The sequence below is a fragment of the Siphateles boraxobius genome, unplaced genomic scaffold (assembly GCF_051911475.1).
Source record: "Siphateles boraxobius isolate OS27281-9 unplaced genomic scaffold, OSU_SipBor_1 123, whole genome shotgun sequence".
Lineage (NCBI taxonomy): Eukaryota > Metazoa > Chordata > Actinopteri > Cypriniformes > Leuciscidae > Siphateles > Siphateles boraxobius.
The window spans coordinates 49,285-70,000 of NW_027508726.1; the positions used below are offsets into that span (position 1 = coordinate 49,285).

A 20,716-nucleotide genomic window follows, 5' to 3' on the forward strand; every position below is an offset into this window, starting at 1 on the left:
TCATGATTTTCCAGTAACGAGACATCATTGTGTGAGCAAATATGCATTTTCAACAGAAAAGTCATTTTCGAATAGAATCTGTAGATCTTCGACTTTGAAATGAATGTTTCAGTGGTTGCGTCACACGCCGGTTTATGCATGAGTGGTCCTGCATTTGGGCCTTCGCTCCTTTGACTGTAAATGATCTGACTGAACACTGATGATCCACGAGTTAATTAGTCAGAGAAGGTCATTATTGATGCCTTATGTCATGGTTTCCCATATAAACCTCCTTTACAATGTGAACTGTCAGTCCGAGAGCCTCATCACCCGCTGTGGAATCAAAGCCGGACCCTGAAAGGTATATAGATTTAATATAACATTCAGGTCAATCTGTCGATAGTGAATAATGACTTGCTGCCTTTTGTATATATTAAACAATCTCATATTGAACCTTCACTGTTTATGTAAAACCACATTTTTTGGAACATTATTAGAGTATGTTTTCTACTTCAGTATTTTATGTTTTGTTCAATGTGTTACATGGCATTTTTGTAATTATTTGTGAAATTTAGGAATTTCTGAGTCGAAATTGTAAATCCTACACCATTTTTCCCCAATGCATGGCCCCAAATGATGTCACTGCATTAGAAAGCAATCGTGGCATTCATTTTAAAGGAATCCCACACATCTGTTTCAATTGTTTAGATCCTTCTTTGTGGCCGTTGTGCTTTCAGGACACTTGTTGTTCTGTGCACGTATTCCTGATTGAGTTCGTGCAGTGTTGTGGCACGACTGAATTCAATAAAACCATATTTGGCTCTCAGGGACACAATGGAGAGCCCGGTCCAGTGCTCAAAATGACATTGCACAAGCCGTCTTGTCATTTTGTCACTTGCTGTGCTATTGTGCTGAGAAGGGTGAGATCTTAATGCCATGTGCGGCTCAATTTATGAAAGCAGGTCAGTGTGAGCGAGTGTACAGGCTCCTAATGCAGAACTCGTTCAAAATGAAGAACCGTCTTTGAGTTAACCATGTATTTGCTGAGAGCGTATCCCAGCTAACCAAAATGTGTTCCCAGAACGTTTTTCTAAAGTTCCCATTAGGTTGATGAAACATTTTTTCTGTACGTTCGAAATACCCAGTTTTTTAAACGTTGTTGTTTAACAAATGTTTTTCTTGGCTATACAAATGTTAAGGAAACATTCTACGTTATCTTTCTTCAAACATTATTGGAACGTTATACTTTTTAATCTTTTCTGAACATTCTGAAACAATTAGTAACATTTAAAAAACATTCTAAAACGTTTCAGAAAAAAAACGTTCCGTGTAATATTCAATTGCAAGAAGACGCAAAAAGAGAATTCAATTCGTTACTCGCGTGCTGTGTGAGAAGTTTAGTGTGAGCACACATCCAGAGCGCACACACAGAAAGACGCATCTCAGACAGCGTGCAAATCCTGAAATGAGCTCTTCATGTCGTCTTGCACTTGAACTGACATATTCAAACAGTTGTGTAAAAAAATCGTAGTAAATAGAGTCTGTTATGGCTGGAGTGAGCGTAAACAGTCGAGAAAGACATCACATGTGTACAGTATCAGTGTATTAGATCCGTGCATTCACTCTTAAAGTGACAGTAGCCTAATATTCCTGCTGCTGTCTGCGTTTCTAATGTTAATTAAACAAGGACAAAGAAAAAAAAATCACTCACTGCTCTTGACTGAATAACCTTTAAAACTTTAATAAGGATTTATCTGTATATATAATTTACACAGTGAAGACTATTCTATGTTATATGTCCCTACCTGAAAACTACCGTTATTTGTCTGAATAGAGAATTGTGAATTTCGGTGTCATAACTGGCTCTTTTTGCAAAAAAAAAGTATTTTATTTTAATAATTTTATTAAGTCACTGGCCATTGGCAGGTCTGGTAAAATCTTGCACTCTTTTCTAATTGCATCTGAATACCATCTTGACTGTGCAGATTTATTACAGTAAATTAGTTTGCTTGTCTATAAAGTATGATAAGTAAGATAATTGCATGTGAAGGGATTAAGCAACTGGAGTCATTTGTGCATTTTATGAATTCATTTGTTTATAAGTAGAAAATAGGAATTAAAGGTGCACTGTGTCATTTTTAGCGGCATCTAGTGGTGAGGCTATGAACTGCAACCAACAGAAGTTACGGTGGCCGACCGGAAAATATGTAATCATCTGACGCCGGTTTCACACTGCCAGGTTAGCAGAGTGTAAGCAGCGCGTATTTTTTTTCGGCGCCCATGTTAACAGATTAGTGCATTCACACCGCACACAGAGGTGTCTATTTTTGCCGCACCGCTTACTGAATTAAAGTGACAATGCATTGATCATGGCCAAAATACACAGCATTTTTACCCAAAAATCGCATTGATGATATCTATTGTGTTTTAAACAGTCAATCAAATGACTTTACTTTTTTTTTTAAATGACTTTTTTTTTTTTTTAATTAACCAAACGTTATAGAATATATTAAATAATAAATAAGCTTCTTGACAATTCTTAACAAGAATATTAGTACATTTTAAAAGAGTACCACCCCAGTGACAGCTTTGTACAATTTTTCTAAAAGCGTGAATGGACACTTTCGGATTATGCAATGTAATTCACTGACTCTTAAGCTAAGTGAACTAAGTGACTGATTTCAAAAACATTTAAAAAATCATACCGAACCCAAACCTTGAACATGCAGCTTTGAAAATTGAGCATATCAAATCTTGAATACCACCTAAACTAAACCCAGATTATATGTTCCTCTTCAAAGAGGACAGAGAAAGTGGCACCTGCGTGACAATATTGCAGCAGCCGCTGAACAAGAACATAATCTGTCATTCACTCAATTGCTCTGACATTCAAGAGCTCCTGCTTTCAGAAATGCATTAGTATGTCGTCCTATGAGAGCACTTTGCAGACAGACTGTGTGTTCAACAGTAACCTTGACATAAAAAGCACATTTACCTTTTATTAAAACACCTCTGAAACAAACCTGATGGCTCTGGAGGGAAATTCGGCTGGGAAATATGGCCCGTGAGGGACCACAAATGTGTTGTCATCTTTACAGTCCTGACAAAGCATTCATTTATTTGAAGAATTGTCAGGAATATGAAATAAATTAAGTAGACAATAATGGATTAAGTAGACAATAATGGATCTGAAATGACAGTAGGTCATTCATTTTGATGCTATTTGAACAAATACTTAATGAAAATGTTTATTTTGGGTGGTGTTGTTCCATACCTTTATGTTTTTCCTGGGTCAAAAATGGTCTTCAGTGGTTAGAGACGAACACGGTCATCCACACACTCAGTACTAAGTATCCTACCCATGTGAACTGCGAGCCCAGTACTGACAAAAGTGTGGAAATATTGCTGCAAGCCGCAATTAAGAAGCCAAGCAAAACAAGTAACGAAAAAAATCAAGGCAGAACATCATCAGACCAACTGCAAAAAGATATTTGACGACTGTTTTAAGCAAAATGGTTGAAAGCCCATTAATATACTATCACTTGTAATGTGACATTATTGCTTATTACTTCTGACCAATAGGTGGGACTGACGTCAAATTGATCTGATATGGTCATTGTTGGGTGCGATTTTTCGTCAAACTGTATATTTGGTGACCCCTAGGTTTCATTGTGCTGAAACTGTGCAGGTATCCTCAGGTCATGGTTATCATAACACACACCAGATTTGGTCAGAATACGCTAAAGCGTTGTGGAGAAATAGCCTCACGTCCATTTTGGCGTGTTGTTCGTAGGATTTGTTCTTGCATTAAATGAGAATGGTTTGACGAATTGACTTAAATTCCTTGTTTTTGTTTTTGTCAGCAAAGTCAGAAGATGATCCTGTGGTTAATTTTTCTTGGGAATTGGAGCATTGGTCAAGGAGATCGAAAAAGTTGGTTTTTCAGACAAATAAAAAATTTGAATGATGGAAAATGACGTCACAGGATGCAATCGAATCGAATCAGGAATCAGAAGAAAAAACCTCGGTAACACTTTATTTTACAGTGTTCTTGTTACATGTACTTACCATAGTAATAATAACCCTCAACCAAATCCTAATCCTACCCTAATCCTATAGTAAGTACATGTAGTTGCTTAATATTACTCAGTACTTAAATATATAATTACACTGTGACACCTTAAAATGAAGTGTAACCAAAACCTCTGTTTTGTTCTGTCCATTGATATGGTTATCACTGTCTATCGGATTCAATCGTGCATTTAAATACTAAATCCAGAATATTTGCAATGTGTTGTTAGCAGCATGAAAATATACATTATAAAGTGAGCGTAGATCGTTGTCATTATAATAATTGAAACTGCGAGGTACACACATCTGCTCTCTTGCAAAAACTCCCGTAGATGAAGCTGTCTACACTGTGTAATGAATCTCTTATTGACATTGTGTTTATAATCTGTTGGTTATAATGAAAGGATCTGCAAGTTTGTTGGCTATAATAAAAGGATTTGCGAGTTTGTTGGTTATAATGAAAGGATTTCCGAGTTTGTTGGTTATAATGAAAGGATTTCCGAGTTTGTTGGTTATAATGAAAGGATTTCCGAGTTTTTGTTTATAATGAAAGGATTTCCGAGTTTGCTGGCTACACTAAAAGCATTCGCAAGGTTGTTGGTTATAATGAAAGGATTTCACACGCTCAACAGATATGTCTGTGAATCAGGGCTGGACTGGGACTAAAAATCGGCCCGGGCATTTTGGCCCAGACTGACCCACTACATATAATCATAAACACAACCGATCTTTTCACGCCCCTGAATATGTATACTAACTCCTATTAAAACCACTAATGCCATGTAGCCTAATGAGTGAGTAGGAATGAGTAAGAGTTAAATAGATGATATAACTACTAATTGTAAAATACAATCGAACTACTCCACAATGATGAATCATCAAACAAGCTATAAGATGCACTGGCATAGCAATACCAGTGTCTGACAAAGGATTTTTGGTAAATTTGTGGTGGGTGGATCTCTGTCCCTTTAGGGGGGTTCGGGGGAGCCCCCCCGTAAGAAACATTTGTGCTTTTTAATGTTAAATTCATCAATCTTGTGCATTTTGAGAGTTAAAAATTAAGAGCTCCAACCCATAATCAGTGTGAAAATTGAACAAAGAAAAACTCAAAACTCTTTTAGTTGTGATATAGTGTCTGTCTGCATTACACTACTACATAATAATAATTATAATATTAATTCCATGGAAGTAATAGCCATATATTGTAAAACAAATGCACTGAAAAATAAAAGGAACTTTCATAATTAGTTTTGTACTAATTTCCATGCTTGAAAGAGATAAACAAATGATCTTTTATTTTGGCGGAAAACATGGTTTACAAACGCGTCTCATTACAATTCTAGTAAAATGCGTAATCATCAACTATGCCGATGTGTAAATAATGCGTAACTGGGTAATGGGTTCCTCACTCATCGCCTCAGTGTTCTTCTGAAAGTTGCCTAGTTCTGCTTACCACAGTTCTCTACACTCACTCATTCTCTCCTGATCCTCCTCAATATCCTCATCAGACACTTGAAGGGCCCGTTTCTTTTCTTTTCTTTTCACGCTATTTCTCTGCACATTCCTTGCGTTTCTTCTCCATCTCTGACTATTTTAACAGATACACACTGACACTGCACGCGCGCGCAGAGCCCAAAGGGGGAGGAGTTTAAAGATGTGATTGGACCAGCCCAGTGCCAATCAAGAAAATAACCAATGGGCTGCTGATCTACGTGTTTCATGGGCCGGTCTGTTAAAAATAAAAAACCTACGCTGACTTTTTTTGTCCAATGCATTACACCGGCACAAAGATCCCAGCGCCACCAATTAAGCAAAACTAAACGAATGGGCCGCCGATGTACGAGTATTATGGGCCGTTTAGACAAAAAAATAGTTTTTATATTTTTTTTAAAGAATGATGTGTATCGGCCCAAAAAGCACGTCGGCCCACCGGGCAAATGCCCGGTATGCCCGATGGCCAGTCCAGCCCTGCTGTGAATGGCTGCAAAGCGTAACACTGCAAAAACACATCGTAAATTCAAACATGTGACGCTCTTCACGGAGCGTTTTTAAAGCAACCGGCTCTAAGAACGTATGGGTATTGCAGAACGGCAAGTATCGTCACAGTAAATGGTAGAAGAATGAAGCTTTGACGGTACAAAGATTAATTTTGAAGGCCGCCAAAATATTTTCAATGCAGGAAAACCCTGCCTTAGAAGAGCCTTATTTGCATATGAATTCAAGTATGTAAATCATATTTGCAGTAACTGTTCCTTTAAATGAAAAAACAAAAAACAAACCTGAATTCCTTCTCAATGCACAATGATCCTGAAATCTCTTTTGATCTCTTCACAGACGGCATCATGTCATCACGACCAATCAGAATCACCAATACAGAGCAAACTATCAGCTTCAATGGTAAGATGTCAGAAATATTTAAGTTTATATATACAGTATATAAATCAAAGGGTGCTTCAAATTAGTATTAGTCGAGGGGGGTGTTAACTTTTGCAGTTAGTTATTTCAAGTTTTTTATTTTTTTTCTGAAATGTGCCACTTTGGTTTTCAGTGGCATTTAAGGGACAGAAGTTCTATCTTTGTTTCATTTTTACATCACAAAAACCAGCTGTTTTAACAGGGGTGTTTCGACTTTTTATATCCACTGTGGGCATGTGTGTATGAAAATAACTGTTTTCAGCCTTGATAATAATAATAAAAAAATTCTAATTCATCATATTCGAGGGATTTCTGAAGGATCATGTGACTGAAGACTTGAGTAATGATGCTGAAAATTCAGCTTTGTGACAGAACATCTTCTTCCTGACCTAGACCCCACGACCCCAGAAAAACCAGCTGACCTGCAATCGTACTAAATCACGAAAGCGAACCACTATTGATGACTCATAATTCGATAAATCTGAGTATTTGTGTGTGTGTTCTAACTCACTTTCCTGACAGGAGTGACTGATGCACTGCAAGCAAGCAGAGAGAATGTATATATAATATCTGCTCGCCTTCAGCACAAATGGACTCCCACGTTCATTAGAGCGTTTGCAGTTTCCATCAAATAGATGCAAATGCCGTTATGTGCTGACACTTCAAAAAACAGAAGCTCAGTGAATTTGTCCACTTTTTCCTGCGTCATCATCATTTTCAAGCAACATGGGTTGCTTGAAAATGCAGTTCAGACCCAAATAATGTAATGTGAACACAATCCAGCAGGGGGAACAATCTAATTCGGGTTCAGATAATCGAACCAAGTGTGAAAGCACATTCTGTATTACATTTTTATGATTAATCCTTATTTGTAACTCTACAAAGTAACAATGTTAAAGTAGCTCACATGCACACCGGGACAGGATCATCATGTAGCTGATCATGTATTTTGTCAATGGTTTTCTCTCCTCTGGCAGTGGACACAAAGATGAGCGAGGACATAGGTGGAGGAAGGTCTTCACCGTTCGTCAGTTTACTGAGGGTTCCTCTGCTCCTGCTTCTCCTCTATGGGTTTGTTTGTTCTCTGGACGTCCTAAGCTCTGCTTTTCAGCTGGCTGGAGGTAATTATTCATCCTTTACCACTCATCTGTTAACCACATCTCTTCTTGCACATTGGGGTTTTACTTACTTTTACCTTTCAGCTGTTTTTGCATTCTTCAGCACATTTCCCAGACAAATTCCCATGTGCCTTTTTTCTTTTCTTTTCTTTTTGGGTCAAATGTCATTTGTTTTCATAATTCCACAATATAAGTTACCTGCTTCTCTATGAGTGAAATATGGCTTTCTCGAGGCTGTAATCATTGGTTAGACATTAAGATTTAGTTAATCAATTCTAAACACGTAAATGACAATGAAGAAATGGCTTTGCATGATTAACTTGAGCAGTCAGCGCTGTGGTGCATGTCATCTGTACAAAAACAAGCCCATAAGTTGCTGTTAAAGGGTTAGTTCACCCCAAAAATACAAACTGTCATCACTTGCTCTTTTGTCATTTCTAAACCTGATTACTTGAAGCACAAAAGATGTTCTTGAAGCACAAAAGATGTTCCCGAAGAACATTCATCTTTGTCTTTCCTATTAGGCCTAAATAAAAGTGAATACAGACAGATGGAAAAATAAAATCTATCTAATCAACAGTACCTGTCCCTAATCAGTTTCATTGTAACGTTTAGTTTGCAATGACTTAAAGCGATAGTTCATCCAAAAATGTAAATTATGTCAGTAATTACTCTCCCTCATGTTGTTCAACCCCGTAAGACCTTCGTTCATCTTCGGGACACAAATTAAGATATTTTTGATTAAATCTGAGAGCTGGATCACTCCTCCATAGGCTTCTAAGGGATTGAAACTTGTTCCCCGAAAAGTTATTAAAGACATCGTTAAAATAGTCCAAGTGACAGTGGCTCAATCTTAAGTTTATCAAGCGACGAGAATACTTTTAGTGCGCAAAAAACCCCCAAAAATAACGACTTACAACACAGAAGCGCTGCGCTGTTACACTAGTGAACTCACTCGAGGTCCACAGAGAAGGAAATGAATAGTTGAAATAAAGTCGTTATTTTGGGGGGTTTTGCGCACAAAAAGTATTCTCGTCGTTTATCAAAAATATCAAAAATATCTTCATTTGTGTCCCGAAGATGAACAAAGGTCTTACGGGGTTGAACAACATGAGGGAGAGTAATTACTGACAGAATTTACATTTTTGGGTGCACTATCCCTTTAAGATTATCACATCAAAACTAGTTCACTAAAATCAATCAAACGTTTCGCTCTTTTTTTCAGGCAAAGTGGCTGGAGACATTTTCAAGGATAATGCCATCTTGTCCAACCCAGTAGCCGGACTCATGGTGGGGATCCTGGTCACGGTTCTGGTCCAGAGCTCGAGTACTTCCACATCTATCGTGGTCAGCTTGGTCTCGTCTGGATGTAAGAAACACAACTAATTTTTAGCACAGAATAAACTCATAACCTCAGGTTCATATCCTCTTATTAGGGTTGTCAAATGATTCATATATACGTAATTAAGTAACTGATATTCAGAATTTTTCAGAAATACTTTTTTTCAGCAAGTACACATTAAATTGATCAAAAGTGCATGACAGTAAATACATTTTTTTTATTTTATTAATTCTGTTCTTTTGAGCTTTCTATTCATCAAAGAATCCCAAAGAAAAAAGTACATCATGGTTTCACCAAGAATATGAAGCAGTACAACTGTCTTCAACATTGATAATAATCATAAATGTTTCTTGAGCATCAAATCATCATATTATACTGATTTCTGAAGGATCATGTGACACTGAAGACTGGAGTAATGCTGAAAATTTAGTTTTAATCACAGGAATAAATATTCACATAGAAAACAGCCGTTTTAAATTATAATGATATTTCACATTACTGTATTACTGTATTTTTCATCACATATGAGAGATTTCTTTCAGAAACATTGGTTAAAAAGTGGATTTTTTAAGTGTACATGCAAATGACAATTAATTTAAATATTTATTTCTTTATTTACATTTATCTATTTCTATTAGGGCTGGGGCGGTATGGATTATTTCTAACCGCGGTTGAAAAGCAAGATTTTCCCGCGGTATGGCGGTAAACCGCTTTAAATACCACCCCATAGACCCCCCCCCCCCCCCCCAACAGACTTTCGCGCACGCACCAGAAGTCGTTTCTGCTAGACAGACTTTGTTAAATATTGTCACATACATCCGGAAAAAAAACTAGCACAATTTGAACAAGTCAAGTTTTCATCAAGCAGTAATTTGGCATGCACCAATCACAGAATAGATTTCCTTATTTCAGAATATTCTCAGATACATTCGCATTGATTGAATTCATCATTTTCACGAGAATAGGCTACATGATGTTCACATTGGAAATGAAAGATGAACACCTTTTGCAACATGTCTTAATTACAAATATTATACTCCATATTTATGTTTACATAATATAGTGTTATTTGTTATTTAATCTATGTTGATTATATGAAAAGTGAACAGCATGAGTAGGATAGGATCATAAGATGGGTCAGACACGATTTTGACCACTTTATTAAGTTTTGTTTGGTAGAAAGCCTTTCTTTAAATTAGATTTCGCTTTGTATAAATTATAACTTAATTTTAATCACGGTTTCATTAACTATTTGCCTGGAATTAATAAATAAGAAGCAAATATAGCAGGTGCGGTGCGGTCTCTTGCGCGTGAACTGGACCTTGTCTCATAAAATGAACCGAAACTCGGTGTAGGCTAGGCCTAAATGTCTACTTTTAAACAAAATTCAAAACGAAATGATAAAATTTTAGTCTACAGTAGCCTTGTCAGGTAAGGTCAGGTTTGCCGATGTGCATTATAGGCTATTTACTTATTCATATTTATCCCTGTGTGCCGATCGGAGACGGCGGTCACTGCTGATATTGGGGATACAACATAGCCAATATACTAGGGACTTTAGCCTTTAAATATCTTTGCTGCATTGGATCAGGGTTCTTTCTAGAACAGCCAAGAGCTTTCTAGCGTCGCGGCAGCAGCGCCTCGCTGCTGAGTTTTGATGTGGAGCGCAAAACTCATAAGTTTTGTGATGCGGTTGCGAATGAAATAATAATAGCCCATCCGCGCATCTCTAATACGAATGGAATGTTATTATTTGTCATGGAACATTGCGCTCCACAACTCGCGAAAGGTTGGATTTGCTCCATCTTTTGATGATAAAGGGGGTCACACACCGGACGAGAAGCGCCGCGCCGCGTCTAGGACAACTCGAGGTATCGCACACCGGACGCGCACTTTCTCACTTTGTGGCCAGCAATATTGTTATGTTTAAGGACATTATGGAATTAAGATAATGTCTGTACTATGTTATGATTGTACTGTTCAATTAAATACAATCGTTGCTAAGTCTGCAGTCTGAACACACTTACCTCAGAGCGTCTGTTAACTGAATGAATTGAGAATATCACCTGAAAATCAGAGTCGTTAAATATGAAATACGATAACAATTTTCATTCAAGGAGCTGATTTCTGTAAATGAATGTAAGACTAAATGTATATTGCAGCACAGGGTGAAGTCAGTATATAAATTAATGACGATTTGAGACAAATAAATGCAAATTTAATATAAAACTATGTAAATGGCGCTCTGTGGCGCCGCAGGGTTTTGAACAGGTCCTGAGCCGTAGCTGGGCGCCGCGGACCGATCGCCGAATGGCGCCGCCGGTGTGTGTACACTCATAGAGAATAATGTGTTCGAATTTTAAAGACATGGCGCTGCGCTTCTCGTCCGGTGTGAGACCCCCTTTAAGTTTTGTTTAGAAAACCTTGAATCCATGTAAGACACAATATCATTAGACATAATCCATGTCATTAGAATCAATTAATCCATGTCATTAGACACAACGTCCACACATGTGCAGGCCAATTTTTTTTTTTTGCGGTGATGACGGTGACGAGCTCAGACCCACGGTTGGAGTCACGTGACCACGGTATTGCGGTAACCGTCCCAGCCCTAATTTCTATACATACATATCGTCACATATACATATATATATATATATATATATATATATATATATATATATGCATTTTATTTGTATTGAGAAACATCCCTAAATGAAGATCATTCAAAGACAAAAACAGTGAATAAACTTTAGAAGTCAACATTGGTTGTTTTTATTTCATATCATTGAACATAAATCCATCAGTGGCCTACAGTCAGTCTTTTAGACTGTACTTCTGCAAACGGACATACAGTTCTTGTGCGACATGCTTTTAATACAAACTTTATTTTATAATAATAATAATAATAATAATAATAATTCATTAAATGTATATAGCGTTTTACATATGGAAGTGGGAATCTTCTCAAGCATCACTAATTTTGCCAACTTTTGATCTGATCTAGAACTTTATGACATACAAAGTTCCTTTTAACAAAATAGCAACTTTATTCACAGCGATCATCTGCACGATATTGAAGAAAAATGCTATGTGCGATATTCGATATGCGATACGATAATGCTTAAAGTGTGTAAAATAAACTTACATTATCTTTAAAATTTTTTACAATTATATAGCCAACATACGTGTTTCACATTCTTTTTGTGACAAGAAAACATCCCTACAGCTTCTGAAAGTGAACATCAGTGTTTTAAGTGTTATTTTAACATCAGTGTAAATCAGGGGTTCAGGTTATCATACATTAGGATTATTTAACAACAGAAACTGAATAATCGAATGTAAAAATAAAACACGGCTTAGTTTTATCTGTATGAATTAAATATATATATAATGTTTATAATTAAAGCTACAAAAGTTATTTAGCCAAGAGCAGTGAGTCTTTTCTTTATGACCCCAGTTATTGCAAGCTGTTATGATATGCATATCGAAATATATATTTATTTGCGATATTTCAATAATTTTGATATATTGTGCAGCCCTATCATCTATAAAACTATTGTGACTGTTTTGCTCTTGCAAAAACTTGGTAGGCTACTTCTTATTCCACTTTATTTCCAGAAAGCCTCATCTCTAGATGTTGTTCCATAATTTCCCTGCTTTATGAAGAGTAATCTCTCACGGATGAGCTGGTTATGGTGTGTATGCCGTGGTGGATCCTGTGAAGTGTGACTATCAGAAACATCAGTTCCAGTGGAATCACCACAGATGCAGAGCTTTAATTAGGACGTTTTGTTTGGGTTAATGAGCTTATGTTTAACACAATAAAGAGTTTTATTATATACAGTGGGGTCTGAGATCACATGCAAAATCTGGGATTAAAATATTGTGATGTAAAATGATATTTCAAACAAATGGATGTTCTCCATCTGAAATTTTTAATGCAACTTTTTCTCAAATTGGTATGCCTATAATATAATTCATAATAAAATAAGTGCATTAATTTAGAAAAATGCGAAATTTGTTTTTTTAACCCCACTGTACGTGTGTGTAGAGACAATACAGAATGTGAAACTGTGTTTGTTTGGACGGTGGGTTTCTGAGCTCACTGCAATCCTGTCTCTTGAAAGAAATCTTTATCTTTTGAAATGGTTTAAAGAGAACAACCTTGAGTAAAGCTTGGCTTTTCTCTGAGTAAGTGAATTGAAGCTAATGGACGTCAGGAGTGGGAGTGTGTTCAAATTCTGTGTGCCTTCAGTGAGTACACACTCCTGTAAAACCAGCAGTGTGAGAGACTGTAATTACTGATGCTAAACTACACATTGATAGGATCTGAAAGGAAATGTGACTTCACTCTAATGCTAGCCTGATTTAAGAGTCAGTAGAAACAATGGAAATGAAATTAGGTCATATCCAGTGTCATAAACCATAGAACAGGAGAGATGCTTCGTGATGGAGCATTTTGCACATGCAAACACCACTAAAATAAGTGCATTTATAATGTTGTGCATTTATAAAGTCTCACCGAGGCTGCATTTATATATATATAAAAAAAGTAAAACAGATTGAAATAATATAACATTTAAAACTAGCTGTTTTCTATGTGAATATATAGTAAAGCTATATATCATATTAGAGTGATTTCTAAAGGATCGTGTGACACTGAAGACTGGAGTAATGATGATACAAATTCAGCTTTGATCACAGGAATAAATTACACTTTACTATAAATTCACATAGATAACAGCTGTTTTAATTTGAAATAATATTTCAATTTTTTTTACTGTATTTTCATCAAATAAAGGCAGCATTGGTGAGCAGAAGAAACTTTGTTGCAGCCACATACATTTTTTTAAAAAATTATTTCAGTGTAAATGTGTGTTTGTGTCCGTGTGTGTGTGTGTGTGTGTAGTGCTCGAAGTGAAGTCTGCGGTCCCTATCATTATGGGCTCGAACATCGGCACGTCTGTCACCAACACCATCGTCGCCCTGATGCAAGCAGGAGAGAGGAACGAGTTTAAACGGTGATTTTCACATTCACGAATATCATCAGGATTAAATCAAACCATTCTGTTCACGTAAAGTATTTATAACTTCTTAATTTTCCAGAATTGATTTCTCTAAGTCAACATGAAATCATAATGGTCTCCATTTACATTGTCAATACATGTTCTAGGTCTTATTGTGAATCATTTATCAGTGCAAGTTATTACAAACAAAACAAATTATCTTTCAAAGCTTTCAACGAAATGCAATATTTTTTTCTTTCTCTGAAATGACTTTATTTTCAGCGTAGGTGTAAACTAGTGTATTATATTTCATAATATATCAGAATAATGTGAAATCAAGATGCATTTACTTGGGATTCAAAATTACATGAGATAAGAAGTCTTGTTTTCTGACTAATTGAGTTTCTGCTTAATTTTTTTTGTCTGCCAATGGAGAAAAAAAAACTGAATTCAAAGGAAACTGAGTCTATTTTTCCGACAACATTGACAATAATATAAATAACTTTTTTCAGAATAGCTGTTCGGTTGTTTTAGGTAATGCAACCTTTCTAAAATTCTGCAGAAAGTTAACAGAAATTTAATAATGGCAATAATAGCAAAAGCACATTGACTTCAGGACGATGGATCCGGAAGTGTTATATGCAACTCGTTTCTGGGTTTTGTCCTGCAAAAATACATCATTCCTGCAGCAAATAATGATGATGACCTTCAGCCTTCATAGTCTTTTCAAAACTCACATTCATCCAGCTCTCACTCCGTTCTGATATGAAACCATCCAATTCCCCATGAATAATTTATCATTTCCATCACATTACAGGCTGAATGTCCTGCGAATGTCATTTCAGGTTTACTTTTACTACATTATTCAACAAATTTCCTTTCTCTTCTGTTTTTATCCATGAAAAACACACGTTAAAAAAAAGCACCAGTGATGAATGCAGAGAATATAAACAGACACAGCTGTGATCACATGCGTTTGTTTGTTGGTTTTTCCGCTGATTTATTTCTGTTAATAATGAAATAAAGCTGAAATAAAATAAAATAGAAATATTAGTTGAAAAACTAAATGAAAATTAGAAATGTTTCCTTTGCAGTAAACTAAAATACAGCACTAAAAACACTAAAATTTGTAATTGGAAATGAATAAAAACTGTAACTAATTAACTAAAAATAAATAAAACCTAAATAGTAATATAAAAAAAATGACCTAAGCATGTAACAAAATGACTAAAAATAAACTAAAATTAACATGAAAACTAAAACTCAAATAACACTGTGTCCTGCAAATGATTGCTGTGATAAGTCATCACAACTTAAAATTCAGCATTAGAAAAAGTAATAATGTGTTGTTTCAACTTAAAGTGTTTGTGCTTGATCTAAAATTGTACGTTTAATCAAAGTCCCCCTTTAGTCAATAATTGTATCCCTTAAAACTCATCTTTGATCACCAAAATTACATATTTAAACGTTTTTTCCTTGAAAAAAATTCTTCATGCCTTAAAACTATCTTGAATGTAAATCGACACCCTTGCCTTATTTAGTATATGCAGTTCTATGAATATGCAAATGAGCCCCGCCTCCACTCACTCACTCAGCTCAGAGATCCACTCGTTGACGATCACACGTTGTTGATCTGATTGGTTACAAGGTAGTTTGTGACGTCAGAAACACCAGCGATTTCAAAGCGTGTTTTTGATTCACTGCAGTTTTAAGGAGAAAATACTCAGCAATAGTGTTGACTTATGAATTTACACATGGTTTGTCTTAAAGCATAGGCATATAAACAACATTAAAAGCTTGATTTTCACCACGGGGCACTTTAACTTTAGTTTAGTTGGATATTTAAGTTCTCTCAACATATTTTAAGATGTTATACACCTAACTGCAGCAATTTTCTCTGGCTCTCCAGTGCGTTTGCTGGTGCGACGATCCACGACTGTTTTAACTGGCTGTCGGTGCTGGTTCTGCTGCCGGTCGAGGTGGCCTCGGGTCTGATGAGTTTCCTGGCCAGAGTCACAGTCAGCGGCTTTCAGCTTCACAGCGGAGAAGAAGCTCCTGAACTGCTGAAGACACTCACTGAGCCCTTCACCAAACTCATTATACAGGTGTGTGTGTGTGTGTGTATCCGTGCGTGCATGCCTGCGTGTGTGTGTATATATATGCGTGCGTGCCGTGCCTGCGTGTGCGTGCGTCAGTGCGTGTGCGTGCCTGCGTGTGCGTGTGTGTGCATGTGCGTGCCTGCGTGTGTGTGCGTCAGTGCGTGTATGCCAGGCATATGGGTCCACCAGGACAATAAAATAAAAAATAAAAAGGAAATTGTAGAAATTGATTAGTGAAAGGGAAGCAGGTCGCTCTCCTGTCACAAGCTTCCATATGTTGCGATCTTCAACTGTGTTTGATTTTTATATGTTTTTTGTAATGGAGGGAGAATATACTCATTTTTTTTAGGGAAGCGCTGAAACCCGAGTGTAGTTACAAGGATTTTTATTTTTTATTATTCTTCCCTAAAACTGATTGGGCAGAACAAAACCACAACGTCAGAGACTTGAAACTTGGTCAGATGTAGTCTTGCTCACTACTCAGACTCAGACAAATCGGCCAATAGGGGGCGCTACAGCGATAAACAACGCGCTCATAACTCTTAGTCATAGGCTATTATACTGTTATTATATACATATAATGTAATATTAATTTTGTAGGGTCCCCACTACTCACTAATATAGTTCTTTTCACAGGTTTTGATTTTGCATTTATTTTTAGACATTATTATAAAATCACTATTAAAACATTTACAATCACATTTTGTCAAAGTTTATCACGTCATTTTTCCTTAGGTAACAAGTTTTGACAATTGTGCCACATTGTGAAACTTGAAAATGGTGTTATGTCGCCTAGACCCTAACAGCATAGATGGCACAAAGATCTTAAAACAATTGAACCTATAATAGCTATATTTATATATTTTATTATTGCTTTTGAACTGTAACATAAAACGCAATACATAACTTGGCGCAAAAGACAAAGATGGGAAAATAGATAAATAAATAAACAAACCCAAAAATATTGTCAATAGGATGAAATGATTCAGGGTAGCATTATTAGTGCAGTGTGAGACCTCTCTCAAAAAGAAAATGCATTTGGTCAGTTAAAAATGGTTGCCAAATTTTATAAAATACTTGTATTTCTTAATCACAATGTAAGTGTCACGGTTTTGATATGTTAAGTTTTGTTTCCCCCTGTCTTTGTGATTTTGGTTTAGTCCTGTTACTTTTTCCCTGTCTGTTTAATTAGAAATTCCCATCACCTGTGTCTTGTTAATTATCCTGCTAGCCCCAGTTCATTTAAGCCCTGTGTTTTCCCTCAGTGTTTGTTGGTCGTCGTCGATGTATGGTTGTGTGTTTTGAAGTCCTGGAGTTTCCTTTCCTTTGTTCCTGTATGTTTATAGAAGTGAAGTTTGTAAATAAAGTACAAATATCGCAGATCCCGTTTCCTCGTCTTCAGCAGCCTAAAGCAACCTGACAATTAGTTTTTCCAAAGGTACACCGTTATTAACCTCATATCCATTTTCCACCAAAATCGTCCCCTATAGCCTTAAATAGGGCACTGTTTTAGGGAACAGCCATTTGTAGTGGTGTCTGAAACCATAGTGGATTGAGTGCACTCATTCAGTCCCATAATGCACCACAGTAACAAGTGTACAACTGATGTTTGCTCAACGGCTAGAGAATACCGATAATGCAATGTGAGAGTTGCGCGTTGAATGAATTCCCGTGTCTGACCAGAAGATGGCGCCTTTTAAAATCCTTTTTAATTTATTTATTATATTGTTTTATTAAGGTTTATACATGCTAGCTTCCATGACAGAGTTCAAGATAAATCTTTTCATTACTACTGAAGCTGCCAGTTTGCTACATTTCACATGATTATTGAACAGCAAACACAAACAGCACTCAGTGTCTGAATTCACTCACTCGTTTTCATTCACTCCTTCAAGTGCACTATATTAGTGGAGTAATGTAGGGAATAGTGAATGGGAGTATTGGGGGCGATTTTGATTTGCTGGTCATGAACGGAGGCGCAGCAATGCTGACTCTGTCTCATTGAGCAATATAATAATGTTTCACTATATTGCTCTTTATATCTAAATATAAAACTATGGGAACACTGGTGATGGCCCATCAAATCCCAGAAGGCAGGTCTGCATAACAAAACTATTCCAATGTCCAATAAAAAAATAGTCCAATGATCACATCCAAAATATCATAACTCAAACTATGTCATTCCCACACCTTAAATACATATTTTAAACATATTTTAAAGTCACCGTTAAATGAAAACCACAAAATCGTAAACTTATCATCTGGCACAGATTTATCATTGGTAGAGTATAAAATATTTCAATACAAGCATTTCAGTCAAATATAATTTATGCAAAGGGCTTTTGTCAAACCTTTGACCCTCCGGGGATCTGGGGGCTCGTACGGGATATTGCGAAAGAAACACTGGACTGAAAATCCTCCATCCACTCCTCGGTCGCAGTGGCATCCGGTTACATGAGCTCCGTGGGAAAACCGCAGACTTGGCAACCCTGCTTTTACTGTCGTGAACAGCGTCGTAAGCCCGACTCAATCGGCACAATGGCAAGACTCAAACGTCTTGCCATAGAATTTTCTATGGCAAGACATTTTAGCTTAAATTGTACCTAGTATTACTCGTCGTAATTTGATTTTTACTAGTAAGAATTCAATTAGAGAGCTCTACAATTCAATTCTTACTAGTAGCAATTACAATTAGAGAGCTCTACAATTCAATTCTTACTAGTAGCAATTACAATTAGAGAGCTCTACTATTCAATTCTTACTAGTAGCAATTACAATTAGAGAGCTCTACTATTCAATTCTTTCTAGTAGCAATTACAATTAGAGAGCTCTACAATTTAAGTTTTACTAGTAAAAAAACGAAGTAAAGATATGTATAATTGCAAAGCTCTGTAATTGAATTAAAGAGCTCTGCAATTGCATTCTTACTAGTAACAACTGAATTAGAGTGCTCTCTAATTGTAATTCTTTCTAGTAACAATTCAATTGTAGAGCTCCGTAATTAAAAATGAATGGAAGTCTACGAAGCCCCTAAAGGGACGTGGTGGCGGAAAAAAATTTAGGATGGGAGATTTTTTTTACCAAAACTTTTGCGTTCCCCCGAGAAACTTTGCGTTCCGTCGCAAAACTTTTGCGTTCCCCGAGAAACTTTGCGTTCCGTCGCAAAACTTTTGCGTTCCCTCGCAATTTGCGTTCCCTTGCAAAACCTGTTGTGAGCTCGGAAAGACACTTCCTGTTTCATGTCCCGCTGGCAGTGCTTCAGAGATCCGTACGTTAATGGTGCGTTTCTTAGTGTTTGAACTTGGACTCAAATATAAAGAAATGCGGTCAGTGCTTAACTCAAGGAGTTCAGTGAAGTTGGCAAATCACATTGCTATTCGAACTTCCCGGATCAATATTCTTGAGCTAAACGTTGTTAAAACACAAACGACACCTATTTACAACCACAGTAACCTAGACAACGAGCTACAACCCAATTTTCCTCAAAACGAGCTTTATAATATAGGCTAAATCTCTATGTGCAGGTGTGCACATGTGGTTGAGTATACAAGGTAGGCTACTTTTTAGTCATCTGTAGCTTGTCTGGCCATCTTTATCAGACTACAACGAGGACCACAATGGAAATAAGTTTGTAACTTTCTTGTGATATCCTCGACAGTTCTGATAAATGTATAATGTTACTGTGATTGTAAATAGGTGTCGTTTGTGTTTTAACAACGTTTAGCTCAAGAATATTGATCCGGGAAGTTCGAATAGCAATGTGATTTGCCAACTTCACTGAACTCCTTGAGTTAAGCACTGACCGCATTTCTTTATATTTGAGTCCAAGTTCAAACACCAAGAAACGCTCCATTAACGTACGGATCTCTGAAGCACTGCCAGCGGGACATGAAACAGGAAGTGTCTGTCCGAGCTCACAACAGGTTTTGCGTAAACGCAAATATCTTTGCGAGGGAACGCAAATGTTTTGCGAAGGGAGCGCAAAGTTTCTCGGGGGAACGCAAAAGTTTTGTGTGGGAATGCAAAAGTTTTAGGAAAAAAATTCTCCCATCCTAAAAATTTTTCCACCACCATGTCCCTTTAGGGGCTCCGTAGAAGTCAATGGCGACATATGACAAAAAAATTATTTGTAGAGCTCCCTAATCGTAATTGTTACTACACCGTAAAAACAAATTTGTTCAGTTTACTTAATTCAATTGTGCAAACTCGTTGCCTTAATTTAATTAAGTAAGCATAACTTAATTGCATCAAGTTCTTCTTTCTTAATCCATTTAAGTTTCGTCAACTTAATTCTATCTGTGATCTGAGGATGTGTACTCCCAGAGTGCATTGCGGCATGAATGAATGAATTGCTTTGTTTTACCATTTTTGGCTTTATTTTATCATTAAAATTTTATTTGCTATCATTATTGGGGTTATACTGACAAGAGACAGCAAATGAAATTGTAATGATCTAATTAATTAAATTAATTTAAAAAAAAAACTTGTTCCTATTGTTGTGGTTTGCATGCTGAATGTTGAAGTCAGTGTGTGACTCAAGCAAAATTGCAAGATATTGTCACAAATATAGAGGGATTATATATCAAGTGTTATCAATAAAATGTTAAAAGATCATTATTATATATATATATATATATATGATATGTATTACTTCACTTCCTTTGAAATCAAATAATTGTGATT

At 36.5% G+C, this 20,716-nt stretch overlaps 1 protein-coding gene across 2 annotated transcripts in view; it reads left to right on the forward strand.

Moving 5' to 3' along the window:
- The first annotated feature begins 236 nt into the window (after positions 1-236).
- The window catches only part of slc34a1a (solute carrier family 34 member 1a), a 33,412-nt gene continuing 12,932 nt past the window's right edge, over positions 237-20,716 (forward strand). The window contains exons 1-6 of one of the 2 annotated variants that reach the window (XM_077224229.1): positions 237-340; positions 6,385-6,447; positions 7,443-7,586; positions 8,809-8,952; positions 13,838-13,949; positions 15,844-16,039. In XM_077224229.1, the coding sequence (XP_077080344.1) occupies positions 6,393-6,447; positions 7,443-7,586; positions 8,809-8,952; positions 13,838-13,949; positions 15,844-16,039 (651 nt within the window). In that variant the 5' untranslated portion in view covers positions 237-340; positions 6,385-6,392. Of the gene's footprint in view, positions 367-6,384; positions 6,448-7,442; positions 7,587-8,808; positions 8,953-13,837; positions 13,950-15,843; positions 16,040-20,716 lie in introns of both variants that reach the window. The other variant, XM_077224239.1, reaches the window with a different exon arrangement.